Source organism: Papilio machaon, chromosome 6 (genome assembly GCF_912999745.1).
Source record: "Papilio machaon chromosome 6, ilPapMach1.1, whole genome shotgun sequence".
Lineage (NCBI taxonomy): Eukaryota > Metazoa > Arthropoda > Insecta > Lepidoptera > Papilionidae > Papilio > Papilio machaon.
The window spans coordinates 2129452-2153057 of record NC_059991.1 but is presented as its reverse complement, the minus strand read 5'-3'; the positions used below and the strand labels follow the sequence as shown (position 1 = coordinate 2153057).

General features: G+C 32.4%; 1 protein-coding gene across 1 annotated transcript; it reads right to left on the bottom strand.

The window, feature by feature from the left end:
• On the bottom strand, positions 1-23393 carry LOC106721342 (general odorant-binding protein 70). The gene is made up of 6 exons (XM_045678286.1): positions 23193-23393; positions 15007-15100; positions 3327-3427; positions 2832-2867; positions 492-642; positions 1-131 (listed from the first exon to the last, which is right to left on the bottom strand). Exons 1-6 carry the CDS (start codon positions 23274-23276, stop codon positions 43-45), a joined length of 555 nt encoding a protein of 184 aa, XP_045534242.1. The 5' UTR covers positions 23277-23393; the 3' UTR covers positions 1-42.
• Between the last annotated feature and the right edge of the window lie 213 nt (positions 23394-23606).

The window sequence follows — 23606 nt, the reverse complement described above, 5'->3', positions numbered from 1 at the left end:
CATAATTATCGGCTTTTAGTATTTTTTATAATTTTTAAAGGTTTAAAGTCCAGAAGTGCCGCAATACTCGCCAATACGATCTGATATGCATTCGAAAATGTCGAAGGAAACGTCACAATTGCGGCCGTTGTCTGAAAATAGAAATAAACAAATATAAGAATTATGAATATACTAGCTGTCGCCCGCGACTATGTCCGCACAGCAATAAAAAAAAATCGACAATATCCGTTAAGCCGTTCTGGGGATACCTTCAAACAAACATACATTCATCTAAACATTCGCATTTATAATATTTGTAAGATAATATAATAATTTATTAAGTAACTCTTAGCTTTTAAAAATGATTAATGTTAGGGTAAAATTTAAAAACTATAACCTAACTAAATTTTTATTTATCCCAACTTTACAACACTCTGTAGCATTAACTGCTACACCGGTTATATTTTTAATATGAAGTTATTGTTTTTTTTTTATTTTTTATTTAGTCTTACCCATAGGAACGGTCCTGGAGAACTTATCGTGGTTCCGCATGAGGCACTCGCGGGACGCTTCCAACACCGCCATGAAGTAGCCGCGCTCGTTCACACCGTCAGAGTACAGGCCCACGAGACCCTCCAGTGTGGGGAACCCGTAGCCGTCCACCTGGAAGATGATACAATAGTGTTACAAATTAGCAATATATATCAAGGCTCGGAATTTTTATCTACAGGGATTTAATATTCTAGAAGAATCTAGTTTTTTTTTGTTTTTTATATTACAAACTAGCTTTTACCCGCGACTCCGTCCGCGCGGAATAAAAAATAGAAAACGGGGTAAAAATCCTATGTCCGTTTCCTGGTTCTAAGCTACCTGCCCACCAATTTTCAGTCAAATCGATTCAACCATTTCAAATTCGATTCAAATTTTCAGTCAAATGTTATAAATAGTGTAACTAACACGACTTTCTTTTATATATATAAGATGTAACTAACACGACTTTCTTTTATATATATAGATTATCAAGCGACTCTAAAATGCATTTCAAATTAAATATGGATTTGTTACAGTATTTACTAAAATTTAAAGTAACGCTTACTTATCAAACTTCAAGTTAAAGACCTCTACATCTAACTACTAAAGATTTGTATCGTTAAATAAATCACAAATCAGTCCAATTAATTGGCTCAACAACACACACTTAGATCGAAGATGTTTTGTATAGAATAACAAGACGAAGTATAAAAAAGAATTAGACATTCCCTGGTTAAGGTTGACAATAAATCAGCTTTATAGGTCTATACAGGCCGGCAATAACTTAAAGAATACGGTCTTGTTCCTTTAAAACTACGAAGCGTATTTCGCTCGGTCCTTGGACCTTGAAGAGCGGGTACTAATATCAATAAAAGAATTAATAACACCTTCTCGAAGGTTTATGATGACCATATTTATATTCCATTCGTCTTTTCGATTCGTTTCAAATAGACGACGAATTTCTTTCTCAGGTTTTATGACTTGCCGGCATGTTTTATAGTTAACAAATTGGAGCGATCGACTTGCGACAGAACCATAAAGCATTAAAAACTTTTTCATTATCTTTTGTTATTTTCTATTTTTATTTAACACAGGGGAACGGTCGACCTCGAATGCGTTCGCGTATCATCGGGATATTTCAGGTCTTAATTTAAATCAATGTAAAAAAATCTAGAATTCAAATAAATCATATTCCGTTATGTCTGTTTTAATGACATGTAATTTTATAGATTGATAAAGTTGTTTGACCATGTGGGCATAAGCCAAACTAAATAATATTAGTTTAACAGCGCCCTGGTTATGTCACAAAAGTGTGAAAAGTTCCTTGTCGCAGTCATGTCATGATTTTTATGACATTTTCTATACCAGCTTGTCGGTCTAGAGTGTTACTCATTACTTGAAACTAGTCTAGATCTCGACAGTAGGTAAGTAGGATATCTATTAGACCATGCCGTAACTAATATTTTCATTCGGTTGATTGATTCGTATAATTTTATTATACCGTAATTTAATATGAAACCTAGACTAGCTCAAATGAGTCCGAAACCTCAAACCGCAAACCTCGAATATTGTATAGGATCATTGATGTCAATGTTAGGAGTTGTTTTTTTTACAGTCTGTTTCTGAGGTCAAAATCTATGTATAAAATATATCGTCGTCCTTTTCTTTATCTTTGACAAAAACAGCGATAACAATATCGACGCTGGAAAGCATAAACGCTGTAACCCCGAAAGTATAAACTTTACAGGAGAGCCAAAAAATGATAACTCGTGAGCTGATACGCCTACAAGCATGCGGTATTTAGCAATGTTGTGTAGTTTGTGCTAACCTATAATAAAATCATTATCGTTTGATAATGGTTGAAATTATTAACGTGTGAAAAACATATTCGCGATCTCAAGGGTTACAGCGTTTATGCTTTCCAGCGTCGATATGTTTATACAGAGATTTTGGTCTCAGAAACCAACGATTAGTATTTTGTTTACTAGTATCGCCATTATTTTTATTTAATTAAAATACATGGCCAATTATTTGTAACATTTAATAAAGCACTTTTTAATTATTTCTTTTGGAGTAAATGCTTCGGAATAAACGTTAAAAAAAAAGTTTTTTTTTTTAATTTTTTCATCACCATAAATGAAATTATCTTTCGTTGAATTATAAAAAAGGTACCGAAACGATTACAATAGCTATGCTCTAGTTAACATAAATTTTAAACGCTTGAAGTAAACTTAACCGTGTCATGTTACATTATCTTTTTAATCCGTGTAAAAAAGTAATAATTTCAATTTGAAACATAAGCTAGAAAAGATAAAACTTACCGCTTTCACTTTCCGGTAAACGCACTGCAGAAGACACTGAAAACAGAGAAATTATTATTTGTATATTATAATAGTATATTGCGACTGACTCACAAGGGCGGAAAAATGAAGACTTCAAAATAAAAGATGTACAGTCGTCATTCTTTTATTTTCTTTTTATGATGGCGTAGAAAATTTCACTTAAGTACTTTCTGAGTAACTCCAATTCTGTTTGACAGTCAGTAAGGTTTTAGGTTGTAGTCACTGACCTCTACAAATGGATAGGCTATATGCGGTGGTATTTTGTGCCTATTTGATTTTTGCTATTTTCGCATTAACAGTTGCGTTTGGTAGCGGTGGTGAGGATTCGAACTAATGACATAGATAGAATCAACTGGAATTAACTTATAGGAACATTATGAGGCGCGTTTAATCGGAACGGAGAAAAAGCTGTCATTTCCTAGCAATGTCTTATCAATTTCTAGAGATCAGTGGCTGTAGTGTCAAGATCCTTACCCCAGCAATTCTCTTCTCGTCATGTGTGAAGGGCACTTCTCTCTTGTTGCGTCGTCGCTGGGCCGGCATCGTGTGCTCCTCCTTTATTACGTCTAGTGCCTCTGGAATTGGATAAAAGTGTAGGTTAGAAATACAAACGTAAAGAGTACAAAGCTCTTCCTAAGGCTTTCTCTTGATCCAAACAATATACAGAACCACGAAAAGGTGGGCTCATTTATTTTATAAATATTAACTATTTGAGTAGAGACTGGTGTTTGTCGTTATTTCATACCAGTGTTCTTCACCAATGGAATAACGTACATAGTACTTAGAACCTTTTTGAATTATATAATATTACGTGATAATAGTTAATACCCCAAATATTTGTTCAAGAATGCACCGTCTATATGTTAGGTGAATTAACTCTAGTTAAATGGACGCGATAAATATTGTATAAACAAGTTTATCTAGGACAGGTAGGTCACGGAGTCTTGGTACGTTCACTTTCAACGACAAAATGATTGCAGACATACAATGTTTGTAGTGTAAAGTTTAATGAAATCCACAAGACATGCATGATGAGATGCAGAGAACTTTTGATAGAAGTATTTTTAAGACATTCACAAGACAAGACAAAAGACAATCGCTAGTATATTTATAATACAATGAAATAGAAAAAAATCATATCATGTTTCTTCGAGACCTGTTCAGAAACTGGAAAATAGGAAATAAAAAATACTAGTAAGAATTGAAAACATGGTTTTAGGCCTACACGTAAATATTAAAAGCATTTAAGATTGTAATCGTAAGCTAATGTTTCCACTATCAAACGATTTTCGATCATTTTGTAGATTTGCAGTAACTGTTACTCAATAACCGGCAAAACAAAATAACATACTTCCCGCACTTATATTGCTTTTAATATATTCTTGCAGGATATTGTAACACTACCGTTATCAGTGCAAAATTTTTGTAACTTTTTCAACTAGCAATTTGATTCAAATCCTGCCCTGAAAAACTAATGAATTAATTAACATTTCAAGTCTCACTGTCGTCCAGATCTTATTAAAGAATTTTAAATTTCGTTATAATTAAACATAAATATAACTGAAAATCGTTCATTTAATAAAGTTACGTATATAAACTAGACGTTACCAGTGTAATACGTATTGCACGACTTGTGCAAAGATTCTATACACGGTAATATACGGGACTAGGTTGCGGTCGGTGCAGCCGCATAAATTATGCAACCTTTGTGAATCGAGGAAGCATATTTTCGTCACAATCACATAATATATAGGAAGGATTGTCTTTAAATGGCTTTGAATTTTGGTTTAAATTATCCTAAGTTTATTTGATAAAGTGTTGTAAATTAATATTTAACTTATAAGTTTTTAAAATGAACATTTGATGTTATTTCTCTTATAGAGAGCAATTAAGGTAACTTCGTACTCGTAATGATGACAGCGAGTCATAATTTTTATTTTATGTTTTACGTATAAACACATAAATAAATAAAGTTAATAACGAGGATTTGCTCTAAGTAGAATTTACTACTGCACTGCGTTAGCCAGCATATCCTGCTTAGAAGAATCCATGAGATGACGTATCTTGAATCTTTACAAGAGCTTGTCTATACTTTATTCCACTACTACAAAATATCTTGAACTGCTGAACCATGGTATTAACATTTTAGACTTAAATTCTAAACTTGTTTTGATAAATTATATTATAAAATTTGATTTTAGATATTTTTATATATAATTTGCATTTTTTTAATTTGCATTGTATCATTATCCCACTCACGTGGAGTCGGCGCACAAGGTTTTAAAACTCTAAAGTGTTGGCTTAATTTTTTACAGCCGGCCGCCTGCCTGTCGCCATCCCTACTTGGGAGAATTAATTATTAATTAGAAATAATTATTGTTATTTTAATTTGCATTTTATATTTAATATTAATTCCATTTGTATTTCTCCGTAATTTATATTTGTCTATCATCCAATTAATCGAATTTTTCACTTTGACATACTTGGCAAATTTAATGCAACAAACATTGTCATTTAATTGTTAATTCAAAGTCTGTCAAAATAGTTTGCACATACATTTCTTGTTTGATTAATTATTCAAGTAGAAACTATTTGAAAAAACAGTACAATTTGTGCAATATTTCTATTTCATACCAAAAAGTCTCTAGTGACTTAGTCTATGGAGATAGAAAAAAGAAACTATTTATCTCAGATGAAGAATTATATAGATATGACACGCGCGTTCACCCGTAAGGGACAGATAGAGAGTACTATAGACTATACCTATATATAAGTAAAAGGATTGGGGTTACCAGTTATTTGTTTTGTCCCGAAAATGAATAATTACGATATAATTTAATATAGACCAATTTATATATTCCCAATTAAATTGTAATAAATAAACGTAATAAATATAAAAACAATGCGTAATTTTTGTTTATGTGATTAAGATTACGTAAACAGATTTTTTTAGTAATACTTAGTCAGGTCATAAATTCTGTCACATGTTTAAATAAAATAATTGAAACAAGTTTATTCATTATGTGACCATTTATATACCAAAATGAACTTAACAAAACATAGATTCTTATGACACTAAAGTTTATTCAAAATGACATCCGTGATTTTGAATACAGGCCTTCAATCTGCTCGGCCAGTCGTCTATCACAGCACGAACGAGGTCCATGTCAATATCGGCGGCTGCCTTAATCAAGGATGTCTTGAGTGACTCCAAAAAAAGAATTTCCCGATATTTTTTTCCCGCGTACCGCTTCAACAAAGCGCGGCATCTCTTCAGTCATAGGTCCATTAGACGAGCATTCAAACGATGTCCTATTTTTCTTCGATATGCACGAAGCCCTAAGTCTTCATAAAAAGCTACAAAAAACATACCAATATTATAGTCATATAATTTTAAATTACTCTGTATATCATTACAGTGAACACTACATGTAAAACTACTTAATATTAAACTATTTTGATTGTAATTTCTAAGAAACAAAATTTACATGGGACAAATTAAAAAGCATACTCTTTAAAATCAACGGGATAAGAAAGTATCAAATATTTAAAAACACAGCATATACCAGAATTAAAAACTCCTTTTGAAATCTGTTGAAAATAGTATATAAAATATGAATTGTTTCATTTATATACATTATACATACTATAATTTATTTCCCCTAAATTCAGGGTAATTTTTACAACAAGATGGTGGTATTATTTTTACGGGTAATAACCAACCAATTTGAAAAGAAGTTTAATATGGCCGCTTGTTTCCCAGATCTACAGTATAATATTTGACACAAATGACATCTGCGTTTGGGCGCATAATGTTCGAAAAATACTATTTTATTATAACTGATTTTACCCGTATTTTAACATATTAGTTATTACAAAGACTGTAAAGAACAACTAGTTTGTATTTTCTTCCTTATTTTGTATGAATACATGTGAATAGGTGCGTAGTTTCAGTACTTACGAGTGAAAGGTTATGTTTTTCTCTTTTCGCTCACTACGGCTTTTACAACCGACAATACAGCAGTATACCATGTTTTATACACTTGATCTCACTAAAACTGTAATATCAAAATATTTTTGAATAATTACAGCCACTAAGTACTCACAATTTTCGAAAAATAGCACGAATGTCAAACTTTGTTAGGGACAACCTAGGTTGTTTGTAGGGGACAACCTTTGTTCCAAACAAACCCCAAAGCCTGGTACGCAGAAAGGGACAGAAGATAGTTATCCCTGTATTTGTCACGTCACAGGAATTGGGTATAACTGTATCTCTCTCACTCACGGTATTATTATTACCGTGTCATAGACTTGCTATTTATAGTCTATGCGCTACAGGCTGTAATCTATATATTTTCCAAACATTTAGATTCGTTTAGTCATTCTAAAATTATATGATAACAAACATACATTTACTAAACACATTCAAAATGTAAGTAACATTTTTCTGTATGTTTAATAAATTGAAGATTAAAAATATACAGATTGGTTGTATTCTTAACATTTGCTTTTCAGTTTAAACTGTACGAAGGGTAATAGAAATCGTGCCCCACATGTGCATGTCCACGACATTTTATCCATAGTCGATGATCTCTTCGATTAAAAAAATAATTGGTTTTAACAATTGCCAGCTATCAATTGGTTAAGTAAACATGATTCATAAGACCTTTACGAAACAGTTAAAAGGTAAAAGGTAACGTTCTTTGTAAATGTATCTTATACTTTGACAATATAGAAAAGGACTAAACGAAAAGTCGCTAATGTGTTAAAGAAATTTTAAAACTTTTAGTAAGGTATGGATAACAATCTGCGCATATCAATTGTATATTATATCGTACTGGAACGTAAAGTTGAAACATCTTCATGAACAAAAACTGATTTAAAAAATTAACATACACAAATCGAGCACACACACAAGTATATAATTTATTTTTTGTTTTAATTTGGCTGAGGTGAATGCGCACTTGACAGGTCTTGTCTCTTAAAGTCAAAGATCTTATTTGACAATGTGTTGTCTATATGCATTAAGGCCGGCGCTAAAACGATGGCATTCTCTGATTACCGTTAGCACTGTTAAGATATTGACCATATTTACTTGCGATTTCAAACATTTTACGTGTGTAAGTTTAGAGTCGCGTCACATTAAACGTACAAACTATTTTCGTGGCCAAGCGCTAGTTTATTTATATTTTTTTCGTTCCTTGCTTTTTTTTGCAGATTTAATTGTGCGTGTAGGTTTTCGATTAACCGAAATAAAATTATGTAATTTATATCTGTCTTCAAATATCAGTTTTTAATGTCCAAAGTGATTCCAACTAAGTATTGACAAGAAACTTTTTTCTTTAATGATCCAAAAAGTTTTTAACATCGTATTAATCAAAGTAAAAAAGCCAACATTGGTTAAAAATATATTCAGAGTAATTAAACGGGAGTATTTTGGCTCCGTTGAATGAATGACGTTAAATTAAAACATGTATATGAAAACCAAAATGAAATGCTTGTCCGATGTGGCACGACCTTTATGTTGTACCGTTATTTCTCATGCCGATGATTCGAACATGTGCAAAAACATGTTCACTCTAATGCTTTGTTATCGATTGTTCTAATTTGGCTATCGAATTGCGGTTTCGTCTCTTTGTTCATACGTGAATCGTACGGGAGATATGTCAAATTATTTCAGTTGATATTTACTAAGGAAATATAATTTTTTATTAAAGTAACGGAAAACTTTCATGACCGAATAACGGTGGAATACAAATTGTTGTTATAGTTTTTTACAGTGGGTGAAACTGTATAATTATTGTTTAAAGAGATTTGTCTATTGTTATTTTTATAGATTATCCTAAACTTTTCGGTTAGAACGACGAGATGGTAAGAGATAATCTGACATAAAAATAAATTCAAATATGCTACTTTAAAAATTATGGTATTAACTTAAAATCACGAAATCATATGAAATGAAGTTTAAGCAATATGGAAAAAAATATGTACCAGTTTCACAAATAATGTCATGTTAAAAAAGTCAGTCGTTTAGGTTACGTGGACATAAAGGAACAGCCGAACTTGAGCAAGCAACCTTTAGCGTCCGATAATGCGAGACAAGGTTAAGAAATAGTGAACGCGATCATAATAAGTGGCCTTAAATTTTATTATGTGTCTTGAACGGAAGCCAAATGGTTCGCTAAAAAAATTTAGTTTTTAAAGTGTTACCTCTCTGTCAATCTAAGTTCGGTATAAAAATATGGATTTTTTACGATTAAATTTGCTTTTAGCTATGCTTATAAACTTTAAAAAATCCAAGTATTTTTGTTTATAAGTATGTTTATATAGCTGCATCGTTTAATGTAATGAAAAATATTTCTTTAATTATTTTTGTAACATAGCCCTTACTTGCGTTAGCAAAATTTTAAATACAATCCTGGCTGAATAATGGTGACATATTAAAAATATAACGCCATTACGTCTAATATAATCGTTACAAAAAAGTATTCAGAAGTCCAGTTGTTTAACTATGGTGTTGTATTGAGTCATACAAAACATGACACATACTAAACGTTATATTCGCTAAAGGATATGTTGAGTCAATGTTACATTGTAACGTGACTACGGTCCGAAAGAATAGGGAAATATAAACGAGTATTCCTCTTATAATAAATGTTTGTGAATGCCTTTACCAAGATATCTTTTAGTATACGTATTCATTTGTTATATTTATGAATTTCTATGCGAAATGGCTTGAATATCATTTGATAAATCGATGGGTAGTTGGAATAATGTCGCAATGGATATTGCGACAGTCTTCGGGTTAAGTCAGATTCGGTATCTACGGACCTAAATACACCTTATATATTTTTTTTACTTAATTCTGATGAAAAATGACAAAAATAGAAAAATCACTTTGTACATTAATTGTTTGTTCCTGGTAAACGTTTAGAAAAATATTACTGGAACAATACGGTTATGTTGAAAGTGAAATTTTTGTTTCAATTTTAGACCAGCAATTGTAATTACGGCTTTCTTCCAGGGAATAAAACATGTAAACATTAAACGCACTATACATTACTGTACCTACTTTGATGTTAACAGATTCGCACTAAACATTGCTGTACCTACTAAACTATCGTTGAGTCGTTACTCAATGGCAGCAAATATTAAATCACGCACAAGACTACCAAACTATAGTTATTTTATTTGTATTACTGAAGATAATAATCTACAATAATTATTTTACAATTTTATAGTCATCTGTTCATGATTCGAATTAATGTACCTGTGTCAAAATTTTTGTTTTCTGATATTTTACAAATGACATGTACTTAAATCATCATCATCATCAACCTGCCCTTATCCCTATGGAGGGTCGGCACAGTATGTACTACTCCTCCATACATCTCTATCAGCCGTCATATCTGAATTTACCCCCTTCTTACGCATATCCTCTTTCACACAATCCATCCATACTTTCTTTGGTCTTCCTCTACCTTTATAGCCATCCACATTCAATCTCATTACTTTTTTGTTTATATGATTATCATCCCTCCGCATAACATGTCCAAACCACGCTAACCTTCTGCTCCTCAATTTCTCGATAACTGGCGCTACTTTCAAACTTCCTCTGATATGCACATTCTTAACTTTATCTTTTCTTGTCACACCACACATCCATCTTAGCATACGCATCTCAGCTACATGCAATCTTCTTTCATCCGAAACCTTGGTGGCCCAACATTCAGATCCGTACAATAAGACAGGTCTTACGATTGACTTGTAGATCTGTCCCTTAAGCTTGGTTGGCATTCTTGGATCACAAGTCACACCGGTGACATGTCGCCATTTCATCCAATCTGCATTTATTCGGCTTTTCACATCCCGGTCAACACCACCATCGTATTGGACGAGTGAACCGAGGTACTTAAAATCGGAGCAGGTTGGTAGGTCAACACCATTTAAAGCGATTGGAGAAAAGCTGGTCGGACCACCAAAATCGCAGAACAAATGTTCAGTTTTGGTTCTGCTGATTTTAAGACCAGCTCTCTCCAATTTATCTCGCCATTTTTCCAACCTGCTCTGCACCTCGCATTCATCCTCCCCGACAAGCACGATGTCATCAGCATAAAGCATACACCAGGGTGCTTCCTCCTGTATGTCTGATGTTAGCGCATCCATTACCAGGAGGAAGAGATACGGACTTAAAGCCGAACCCTGGTGTAGGCCTACCGAGACACCAAACCTGTCACTATCGCCAACAGCGGACTGGATGTGTGTATTGGCTCGACAATATATAGCACGAATAAGCTGCAGGTATTTCCCAGGCACTCCTTTCACTTTCAAAGCCCACCACAAAACCTTCCTCGGAACCCTATCGTATGCTGTTTAATATCATTATCATCCGCCAATACATTTCCTTCATCGTCTTTAATACACTTGATGTGGTTTACATCTCTTGCATTCCTTTCTCTCTCTCTTGCTATACGGAACAGGCGTTTTTGTCCCGGCGGGCTGTTCAGGGATTCATATAATTTATCTTGTGCCTGTGCCTTAGCAGTTGCGATGGCTTTCTTAGTAAATGACATGTACTTAAATGTCGCAGATAATATATATTTATTAACACCGAAATACGAGTAAAACATAATGGTGACATCTTAGAGAAATTTACACGTTTAGACGTTGTTTCTACGTATTCTACAGCTGAATCTGCAACTCTTCCTGAATTACAAGTAGCTTACAACGAACCGGTTCCTGTGTCGAAAGCTCTGTACTCTGATCTACTGAGTCTTTGTAACAGTCATGATATTCCACAATATTATCACGATTTCTATAAATCTTTGGCATGTGGAACCCACGAAGCTGCTGAGGTACAGGATCCGCTACAAGAGTCAAGTCTTTAGACGTGATTTTGCTTTAAATATTTTGGTACCCAATTTTTTTATTATGTTAAGATAATACGAATGTTGGTTTAGATGAGTTTATTTCCTACAGTTCCTAATAAACTAGTCTTAGTTTATTATAATTAGAGTAGGTACATTTTATAAAATAATTTAATTTAAATAGCACAAGTTTTAAAGTTAAGCATAAGTACCTTTTTTATTAGGAATTCTTAATTTTCATGGATAATATAAGTAAAAAAGTCTTATAAAGTCACGAATTTGTCATTTTAATTATGCTACTTTGATTCAATAAAAAATGATTGTTTAATAATAACATAATGCTCTTTATTTCTACCACTTTAAATGATCCATTCTTATATTTCTAGTAAAAAAATAATAATAATAAAAGCACTGTCAATAAAAATAAGATATTCACGCAAAGATAAAAGATTAAAAAAAAACATACAACGATGAATATACAGTAAAATATGAATACCGTCCACAAAACGCTCATCAAGTTCAAGGAATAAGAACACAAACTATGGTTACTGTATCCATCGTGTATCCTATAATACACTGAAAAAAGCTGTAACATGTTATTACTGTATCAACATTAATTTTTTTTTTCGTGGAACAAAGCTGTAAGTGACTATTATGGGAACAACCTTTCGACATAAATAGCAGCAATATGATCTTTACCGATTTTTTCCTATTTGGATAAAATATACAATCTTGTAACTGCAACAGTACTTTAGGCAAAAAATAACGAACAAGGTGACATATAATTTATTTTAAGATATTCAGTGGTTTTATAGTTATCCATAATTTCATTAAATATTTTTTCCTGAACATTTTCATTTTTACGATTGCGGCTTTATTCCCGGTACCCATCGAAATAATAATTTCAAAATGCAATTTTGTAACAACCAGAAATAACATGGTTTCATCAGGTTTAGAAATGAATAGTAATAAATTCAACGATGTCATAAAATCATTGTAAATTACAAAATTGAGTCGTTCAGAGCGCGACCTAGAAACGCACACATTAAATATAACTATTGAAAAATAAACAAATTAGGGTCACTCATGATTACAGACTTGAAATTTCACAAGTTAAGATTGTTGCTAATACGATTGCAGTTTATTATGAAAACTTATATCAAAAGTTGTCCAGTTCCAGTCCTGAACGGGTTTTAAGTTATATGATATAGTAACTGCCAAGTCACGCACTTCATTGTAAGAGTACTCAAATCTTAAAGTTTCAATTTGACATTCAAATACGTAAATAAAACCTTGTCGAAGCTAGTGCATTGATTTATGTAAATAAATTTTATTCATAAGTCATTCAATCTAAAAATAATGGATGTTTGGAGTGTTAAACGTGCATATTTGGGACAATTGAATGGACGACGTTCAGTTGGTAAGGCCCTAAGTATACCTAGCAGGATATATACTGGAAGGAATCTGTAGCTTTTATACAAGACCTGGTGACGCGATACTATGAGAAGGTAGAGACTTATATTGTCGGAGCCCAAGGCCTTTTTTTCAGAGGGGAATGCTTTATGCATACTCCGCGCCTCGGGGACACGGTAGTTATGTGGGATTCTCTCTCCGGAAGAGAGCATACCCACTAAGCCCCTCTGTTAATACTACGCATGGTGACGAGGCCAGGGGTACGCTTTCTTCCGTGACCCCGCGAATCCAAAGCCTAGTTTAGGTCGCTGCACCACTAGAGATAGTTACAGTAATAACACAATATGACAGATAAACTTTTATAAAATTAGTATTGTAATTAATTTACAATATATTGTATAATACTAGCTTTCTGTTCGCATCAATAATTTTTGTGATACAGTATTTAAAAGTGAAAAAAATCAGATAGTAGAACGTTTAAACTAGATCTGAAAGCATCTTCAATTTAGCATAGAATTGCGTAGTCAATGTACGTATTACATCGGTATTGCGTTCACTTTCACTAAGGCGACCTTGCTCACGTCATGTACTACGAATGCATGCGCCTGCAACAAAGTATCCTCTAAGCGTCTCGTCTCATGTAATGGGCAGGTGGAACGTGGGAATGCTGAGATTATCCTTGGTTTAGAGGCAGCGTGCTCCATTGCCAAGTATTTTATACGCAGAACGAATTTTAAAACGACTGAATGTTTTTAATTAACACAGTATGGCTATGATAGTGACGAGAGATGAAAAAATATCAACTAGTGAAAATCACAATCTCAAAAAAAATATAATTCGTAAAACGTACATTTCAGAAAATTTTATGCATGTTTTATCTGCTCCCGCATAATAATTGTCACCATAAACGTTATTATGAACTCGTTTTAATTAATTCATTTTAATTTCCATCGACTCAATAATTTTTAATTAACTCAAACCTGGATCTTGAAAGTAAACTTTAGCAGTAATTGCAATTCTTCCTTAATTAACGTTCCAATTTAGAAATTTTTTAAACTTTTAACACTTTGATTTTGACCGCAGTATTTTTGGTTTCGGTTTTCTTATGAGATTCTGTTGATATAAATTTTAATACAATGTCTATTTTCATAACTAGTATAAAAAAAATTGTGATGCAACCTGCAAATATCTGAGAAGAAATTCAATGAAATGTGTGAAGTCAACCCGCACTGGGCCAGCGTGGTTTACTATGGCCTAGTCAGCCCTAACTTAGGGTAGGCTCAGAGCCTTTCATTGGGGTCATATAGTGAGCTGATGATGATAAAATAACTTTGCATCACTTTGTATCAAACAAAGACAAACTTTTGAGTTCGTAAGTTTTTGCCTCTTTATTTCTGATGGCGTGTAAGGTACGATAAGTAATTTTTAATACATATATACATTATACTCGATGGCAACAAAGCCATTTAATTTAATACAGAATGCATAAAAGAAAGCGATTACAATAAACCACAATTAAACATGCGTTAAAAATGCTTCGTGAATTTCAACGCTCCCATTTAAAAACCATAAAGGCAATTTACCGTTATATTTATTGTCATGTTTTACATTCAAAAGGGTGACCCACATTCAGGGCAGAGGATCGGAAGGAACCTTTAGTAGCCTTTATCAAGGCTTACTCACGACTGTGGAATTTAAAATGATAAATGTCTTAAAGTCAATTTTTTGTGTAACATTTCATCCAACAAGGGTTCGTTATGGGTAATTTTTTTAACCCGAATAAACGGACAAAGGCATTCCGTTTATATGTAGCTTGTTTGTGAGACTTATTATTCGTTTATTTTGGGTGTTTTTATTAAATATGATTGACTTACCTCTGAGTATGGAAAGTTTAATTTCGTCCTGACACAGCGTTATTACTCTTTCAATCTTCTGAGGTGCTGTCGGTGGGTTCCGACATCTTGTCTCCTGTTAAAATTATATCCATTAATTTATTTTTAATTTGAAATAAACTATTGTTACTTAGCAAGAAATTCTTAAACAAAAACCTTTCGAAACGGACTATTCGCAGGATCTAATCAATATTTAAATTCGTATTAGGGAAATAAGAACTTTTGAAGCCACAAAATAAATCAAGCACTAAGCGTTATGGTGTTAATGGAACATCTGTACAATATCCTGTTATTTTTACTGTTATATTTATTATACTAATATGTCTGTTATAATGAACATAAAGTGTCACTGAACTGTGTTTATCAATATGTACATTTCACACTTATAAATTAATATATGCATGAATTATCACTTACTTTACATAAGTAAGGAAGAAATCTTTTTAAGTATTATAAACAAAATAACGTTACGTTGATTATAATAAATTACATATTGACTAAACTCGTAGATGTGCCATAAACTTGCTAAAAACAATATTCCAAAAATATTTTGATGTGCATTAAATTTATAATATTACGAGTATTATAAAGTGGAAATATTTTGTTTCTTTATTTGTATTGAATAAGCTCCGAAACTACTGAACCGATTTGAAAAATTATTTCACTGTTACAAAGCTACATTATCCCCGGGCAGATTAAATTTATTACTAGATTTTTTTATTACGCGCGTACGAAGTCGAGTGCAACATCTAGGTAGAACGAAAAAGTACACAAGAAGCCATAATCTTGTTTATAAAACCATTCAAGTCGTACGGTCCATTTATTTTTATGTGACAACATCTTGAATAACGAATGAAAACTAAACATACATTTTACTTAACATCCCTTAGCATTCCGCGCCATCTGTTAGCAAATGCACACAATTTCAATCCTTCAAAGGCTTAACTCAACTAAATATGGCAAATTATGTATGTCCCATCGTCGCACTATAATACAATCTTGATTGAAATTTGTTGGTCTGGGACCATTGTCACTTAAGAATACAAGAATTTATATTTTACGCTATCATAAACGAAGGTCAAGCAAAAGCGACAGTCACTCGTCTGTCATAGCTGACTTTTGTTTAACTTTATTGGTTTCAAATGGCCTCTTAATTAGTTTTAATGTTTATGAAAACAACTTTTTTTTATTGAAAAAGTTAGCGCTTGACCACGATCCCACCCGATGAGGTGATGATGTGGTACGCGCTAGCTTTGTAGATACCTATTCACTCTACTCTTGAAGGCCCCCACATCGTATTTGGACGGAAAAACTGACGCCAACTTATTCCAGTTCTTAGCAGTACCCACAAGGACTAGACATGTATTAAGTTAGCTGAGGATTATCTCGAATGCTTTGATATTATTTAATTTAATTATTAAGTAGGGTATAATTAGGGAAGGACTAAGTAGTAGTGAAACAATTGCGACATTGTTGCTACCAGAAATTAATTTTGAAGACTAGATTACATTAAATATATCCATTAGAAGAATATTAATTTTGATTAGAAGAGTAATTAAAAAGATATTAAGAAAAAGATTTGCTAACAAACTTTATAATATCAGTAATCTTGTTTTAGACCAGGAAATTTCATTCAAAATTATATTGGTAAATAATCTCAATTATTGAGCAACACTGAAGCACTCTGTAGCAACACTAAACCGAGACGGTATTGCAAAAATAGGTCTACAATTCACAGATCTGTATTCTAGCCTAAAGACTGTTTGGTTACAAAGACGGTAGTGACTGAAAATAGATCAATTAATAATAATACAAATTATATGGTGAATATTTGTAAAGGTTAAATGTAAATCAGGATTTTTTGCTCTTTCCGTGTTCTAGTTTTACATTAGTATTTGTAACTTCAAGCAAGACTTTAATAAAAGTATTTTTAATATTTATCATAAACTAGCTGTCGCCCGCGCCTCCGTACGCGCGGAATTGAGAAAAACTAAATAAGTAGCCTATGTGTTCTTCCAGACTATGTTCTACATCTGTGCCAAATTTCATCAAGATCCGTTGAGAAGATACCTTCAAACAAGCATCCATCCATTTAAACATTCACATTTATAATAATAGTAAGATTATCAACATGATACATGATTGAGAAACTCGTAAGCCCTTAAATTATCCGCGAAATATTACTAAGATATTTTTGGGGCTTCCATTTTGCAATAAAACTGCTAGATTGTATTGTATTATCTGTGGTAAAGCTTAAAAATTTAACACAGAAGAGGTACAAGTGATCATTAGTATGGGTAGGTTTTTGTTTGGCGAAGTAAGACGCACATTCCCAAACATTTGTTCGCTTTCGCTGCCACAAATTGATTTGAAATGAATCGTTCATTGCAGTAGGAGTAAAGTTGAATTACAAAAAAAAATATCCAGGCTTCATCTCTAGAGTTTATTTTTTAAAACATAATTTTTTAACAACTTCATCAATCAAGGTTACTGGCCCAAAAACAATACGGAATAGACGTTAAAAAACGAAATCAATTAGTCGAAAGACTAGTCTTCATTCCATCATTCGTAACACTTTCACAAAAAATCTATCGAAGCTCGAAGTGCAATTATTTACACTGTCTATTGGTATAACAATGATCACATCATAACTAAATATGTTTACACAATAAACGATTCAATGAATGACGGTTACACTTTTGTAGAAATTGTCCCAGACTTCCTCATATTTCTTAACACGTTCAGTGCCGTCAACTCGCCTTGCGTACTCGCTTTTTTATATGAAAATCATAGCAGTATTGAACGTGTTAATAGTCCGTTTAGAAGACGACCGACGACGTTTATGACCAGTTAATTTTTTGAAAGAAGCTATTTAGTGACTTGTTACAAATTAATAATTAGTATTTTACAATATACATATAAAATTATCGATGACAATAAAATATCAAAGAAATGAAACAATTCTTAACACATGCTTCTTACATACAATTTACCTTAAACATGTAAAAATCCTTGCAACGTACTTAAATCTACATCTAACCTTTACAACTCAGAACAAAGTCAAATGTTGCGTCACTGGGAATCATGATGAACTAAAGTAAGGCCTTAAACGTTTTATTTCTGTTGAATAACTTAAACTATTACTTTAAAAGTCTACTGAAGAACTGACCTTGGACGATTTTCTGTTCAGAACAACAGTGAAAAGAAATAAACTTTAAGCAATACTTGTACGATTCCTGATGTATTTATAATCATCAAAATTGTAATAATTTCAACGCCTTGCATGATTACATAACATGTTTAGTTGCAATTAATTATTACTTCACTAATATCCTTTTACTCAAGTGGCCAGTGCTAAAACATGTTTGTTATATAAGTGAGTGATTGAACTCCTCATGTCTTAACAAACTGGACCTTTGTGCAGTCTCGTAAGATCTCAGATATCAATAAGTTCTCAGATCCATTGCGTAATTCGTGTGAACACTAGAATGTCTACCTCATGTGTTTATACGCCCTCGAACAAGTTTGAGAAATATGGTTCCTAATTTTTACGTCACCTTATTTATTACCAAATAAGATAATTATCAGGTTAAAAATAGACTTTGATTTCGTTAGAAATGTTATGTTGGCAAACTATAGCATGGCGGCTAAATAATTTAACTTCTAAATTGCTTAGAAGAAATCACAGATAATATTTTCATTAGAAATATAATACGAAGTTTTTTAGCTGTAAACCTGCGACAGCCGGCTGTTGAATTCTCTCGATTCCTTTTTTTCTGTAACTTGATGCACTGTAATATGAATTTGGATCCTTCATGAGTATTTTGAATAAAAATGATTAATTTTAGACCGTGTAAAGTGAGACCACGTATCGTGATTTATATTTTCGCAAGTGAATTGTATTTAAAGCTGCAAGTTAGCAGGTATTGAGTCATGACAGACATATAGTGGGCGTAGCCTTGCTAATTCATTTATGGTCATACAAGCTAAATACGGTATTGTGTAGGCTGTGGTGCTGTTAGATCATTTATATTTGTCTGAGTATCCGCCAAAATTTATCACATTTCGATGGTTCTATTCGAAATTTAAATTCGTACAATGAACTTATACAAAAATTGACGAATAAAAAGTAATATTGTTTTCTATAAAATCTCAGTAATACAATAGGAAATTAAACCACATCAATGGCTAAAATCTATGCTTAATAAATTCTATTTAGTAAGAAAAAGCTTTATCCCTATCAATGTTCTTGTCCTCTTTTCTTATGTCGGGGCTTAAATTAGCATTGAAAATTTAATTAGAGCAATAAATTTTATCTAATTAACGCAGTATAAAAGTTTTATGTTTGCCTGAACACTGTAATAATAATAATAAAAATAATAAAATTTCTTTATTTAACTATAAGCCATTTTTCACAAAATTAGTGGGGCTCTGTCTCCCGAACTAGTTAAAACTGTGTTTCGGGAGGCAGCGCCTTCTCTTATATATTACTTAATTAAGCGTTAGTTACTATATTATATATGTTAAAAGATACATTGTAATTTTGTTATATTAAAGAGGCAATTTGTGTGTAATAATGTGTTACTACTATTCAAATAAAATACTATTTGATTGTAAAAAAAACTTAACTAAACATATATTGCGCTCGTTTTACTATTTCTAATTCATCGGCAGTATCACATTTTGATAAGAAGGATAGGTTAAGTACAGATTTATTAACTAAACTACGGATAAATTGGAGAAAAGCTATAGGAAGATTAAAACCAATAAAACACAAGAATCACACTGATTTCTTTTCCTGACTAACTTACGCAAGAAACAACTTATTGCACCAGGGATTACAAACATTTTATAGAAGTATAATAATATAATTTTATTTAAATAATTCGAAATTATAGATTCTGAAACTTGAAAAGTAGAAATTTGTGTAAGAAACAAAATAGTTTTCTCTAACTTATTACTAAACCATTTTAAATTTAAGGTAAAGATTATCCATCATATTATATTACATGTAATCATTGATATACCCATTGTCTACATAAATTCATTCATTCACTGCTTTAGTGAATGAATCCGCGTAACGAATCCAAAGTGCTTAGCGAACCCATTATCAATGTGCGCTATGACTACGCTTTGTTGGTTTCACTTTCACTAGTACGGTTTCATTTCCACGCATCAAATGTTTACAACATCTGCCTGGGTGCTTGTGAATGCAACGATTGCAACTTGTCACACGTGAAGTAAATACTAAGTTGACTCTATTATTGTTTATGCTAAGTACATTGATTTACATAATGTGTTACATAGGATGTTGATGACTTCTTGTTGCAGAAAATAAGTGTAATGAAGGTTTTTATTTATGATTCAAATCCTTTATGATGAGGAACTGTTCTATTTTATCATTTATACTATATCCCGGAGTTTGTAAACATTTTATAGTTTATTTTTTAAACACCCTGGTATATAGCTTATTGGTTGGGATCAGTTTTATCTTGATTAGACAAATACGTATGTAGGTATCCGTTATTAAGCTTCTATAAATACATGCATACGTATTTTTGAAACCGAAGGCGTATAAAAGTTTCTGAAGTTTTACAGATTTTTACATATTTATGCACACATAGAAACCGTTACTAGCATATAATAAAATAATAATAATAAAATAACTTTATTGTTTTCCCTATGGGTAAGGGACTGGTGTCCAAACTAGGGTGATACCCTGTGTGATGGATCACCAGGCGCCCGTCCCACAGACCACAAAATATACAATTCAAATCAAACATACTACAATCAAATTTTACAAATTTTACAAAGGGGTTATGATTTTAATTAGTTATGATAACAATTAACAATGTTTATATTTTTCTACAGAGGTTTGCTATTAAGAGTTAAAGTGTGATGTGTGTATATGTGTGTGTACGTGTGTGTATGTGTTAGGTGTATGTTATGTTCATAATAAGGTGAAAGAGCGTTTGTGTTTGAATTATGTATGTTACTTTGTTTAATTATTGTACAGAACTTTCTCTGTTTGTTCATAGTCTAACTCTTCTAACCATTTAGAGACCTTTGCCTTACACAGTCTTTTAGTTAGTGGAAATAAATCTAAAGATTTGTTTAGTTTGTTGTACAAATTATTAGCAAGGATCGAATAAGATCTCATGGAGAATCCGGTGTGAGGTTTTATATAACATACGGTAAATTTACGCCTTTTTTCAGATAACACGCTTGGGTCGTAAAATAATTCAGAGTGTTTACGGGTAATCGCGGTGAGGATATATAGTTGCCGTACGGATTTGAGTCCACACATTTTATACAAATCATTAGTGGGATACCTATAAGGAAGGGAAAAGGCAGTTTTTAGTATTGCACGCTGTGCTCTTTCCAATTTTAAAAGTATAGTTTTTGCGGTCCCTCCCCAGGTCGTTATACAGTATGTTAATAATGATTGGCATAGCGCCTGATATATCGTTTTTAAAGTCCGGTGGTCAGCTACATTCCGTAGGCTTTTAAATATATACATCAACTTACGTAACCTGGATGTTAGCATATCTATATGATTGGTAAAACAAAGCTTATAATCTAATTGAACTCCGAGGTATTTGATTGTGTCAACAAGTTGTAGCTTAGGGCAATTACAGTTTACTGTCGTACTTAGATTTGGGCAGCCATGTGAAGTAAGAGTTTGGACTAATTCAGATATGTTCCCTTTTTTTCTGAAAACAATATATTTTGTTTTATCAACATTTAATGTTAGCAAGTTTTTTGATAACCATCCAGCAACCAAATTGAACCCATTTTGTGCATATTCAAAAAGTTTTTCGTAACTATCAGCGTAGAAAATCAGCGCTGTGTCATCAGCGAAAGATGTTATCTGGCCGTTTGGTAGTCCTAGCTGACACAGGTCATTTATGTAAACCAAAAAGAGGGTAGGAGCCAAAATGCTACCTTGCGGAACACCGTAGCGGATAGATAGTTCATCACTGATGATGTTTTCAATCTTTACGCATTGAGTCCTTTCGTTTAAAAAGTCTTGAAAGAGTTTTAGTTGAGTTCCTCTTATGCCTATATTGTGAAGCTTTTGGATATGGGCCACATGCACAATTTTTTTCTCCATCTCATAAATAACTATTGCAACGTTATTAATCTTATTAATATTATAAATGCGAATGTTTAGATGGATGGATGGATGTTTGAAGGTATCTCCGGAACGACTCAACGTACCTTGATGAAATTTGGCACAGATATAGAACATAGTCTGGAAGAATACATAGGTTACTTATTACGTTTCTTTTCAATTCCTCGTGGACGGAGTCACGGGCGACAGCTAGTGTGTCATAATTGTAATGGAAGTAGCCATAAGATGGATATATTATCATTTGATTAATATATTTTAAAGTATAATTTACAATTTTTAGAAATATACACTAGAACAAAGAATGTTTTCAATTAAATTGTTTATATTTAACGCTAAAGACACACGACAAAAATATTAAATGGTATACAAAATATTTTTCACACAAAGCGGCAGTTTTACTAAGAATTATGTATGAACTAGATGCTCTGAGTTGAAGTTCAAGGTAGTCTTACATATTTCTGTTTGTGATTTCTAGATTCTGATAATATAATATGAACGTTAAGGAATAGACAAGACTATACATTTATTAACCTATTTTACAGATTGAGTGCAAAAAGTGTGCTAAATGGGACAGAATTATTGTCACACATATTTTGTTTTGCTGTCAAAGAAAAACTTAAATGACAATTTAATGCTATTCAGGTTTTTGTAGGTATAATTTTAATAATATCTGTACTCTGTATGTCTCACAGATCTAGACTAGAATCTAGACGCTTTGAAGGTCACTTCTCAGAAATGGAGCGGCATTAATTTATATTTATTATTTGATATCTACATTTCTTTACATTAATGTGATGATAACAACGAGGTATGAGGGCGAGGTAGAGAAGGATAATATTAGATTATAAGGTTATTAATCTCTATATCTATATATTTATTTAAAATAATAAAAATCATTTTCAATATGTTTGTTTGTCCCCTATGCGTAAATCTACTGGACAGATTTTGATGAAATTTTAATACGATGTTCTGAAGGATACAAACAAAAGATTTCTTGTCTGTTTTTATTAGAATTAAAAATTAAATTACATACATTTTCCGCCGATATAGCACTATCACTCAAAGATATACCAAAAACGCAGAGGCAACACACGAGAGCACTGATTTTTCGAACCATTTTTACCACAATCACTATTTTAATATTGCTGATAGATCCACAATATTTTCTTTAATTATTTTACGCTCTGTGCGAGGAGAGGCGAAAGGCGCGCGACAGATCTCAGTATGGAACCCGCGTCGTGAATGTAGTGATTTTTGAAAGGCCCGCGTAGGTGGGTTTCGCGCCGATTTCATATCGACGCGTTCCGTTTCACGGTTGTCAACTTTTTTTTCTACAACAACAACAATAAAAGTATTAAACTGATAATCTAACATTATCAGATTAATACTTTTATTGTTTCATTTTTAAGTTAGTTGAAGGGTCCAAAAATGAGACCATATTAGATTT

What these genes read in the sequence shown, in the direction of transcription:
- LOC106721342 (XM_045678286.1), bottom strand. Translation starts at nt 23,276, where the DNA reads ATGGTTCGAAAAATCAGTGCTCTCGTGTGTTGCCTCTGCGTTTTTGGT. An exon ending in GTGCTATATCGGCGGAAAAT is followed by an intron (nt 15,101 to 23,192) that starts GTATGTAATTTA and finishes TAATTTTAACAG; the next exon opens with GAGACAAGATGTCGGAACCC. An exon ending in TTTACCGGAAAGTGAAAGCG is followed by an intron (nt 643 to 2,831) that starts GTAAGTTTTATC and finishes ATCATCTTCCAG; the next exon opens with GTGGACGGCTACGGGTTCCC.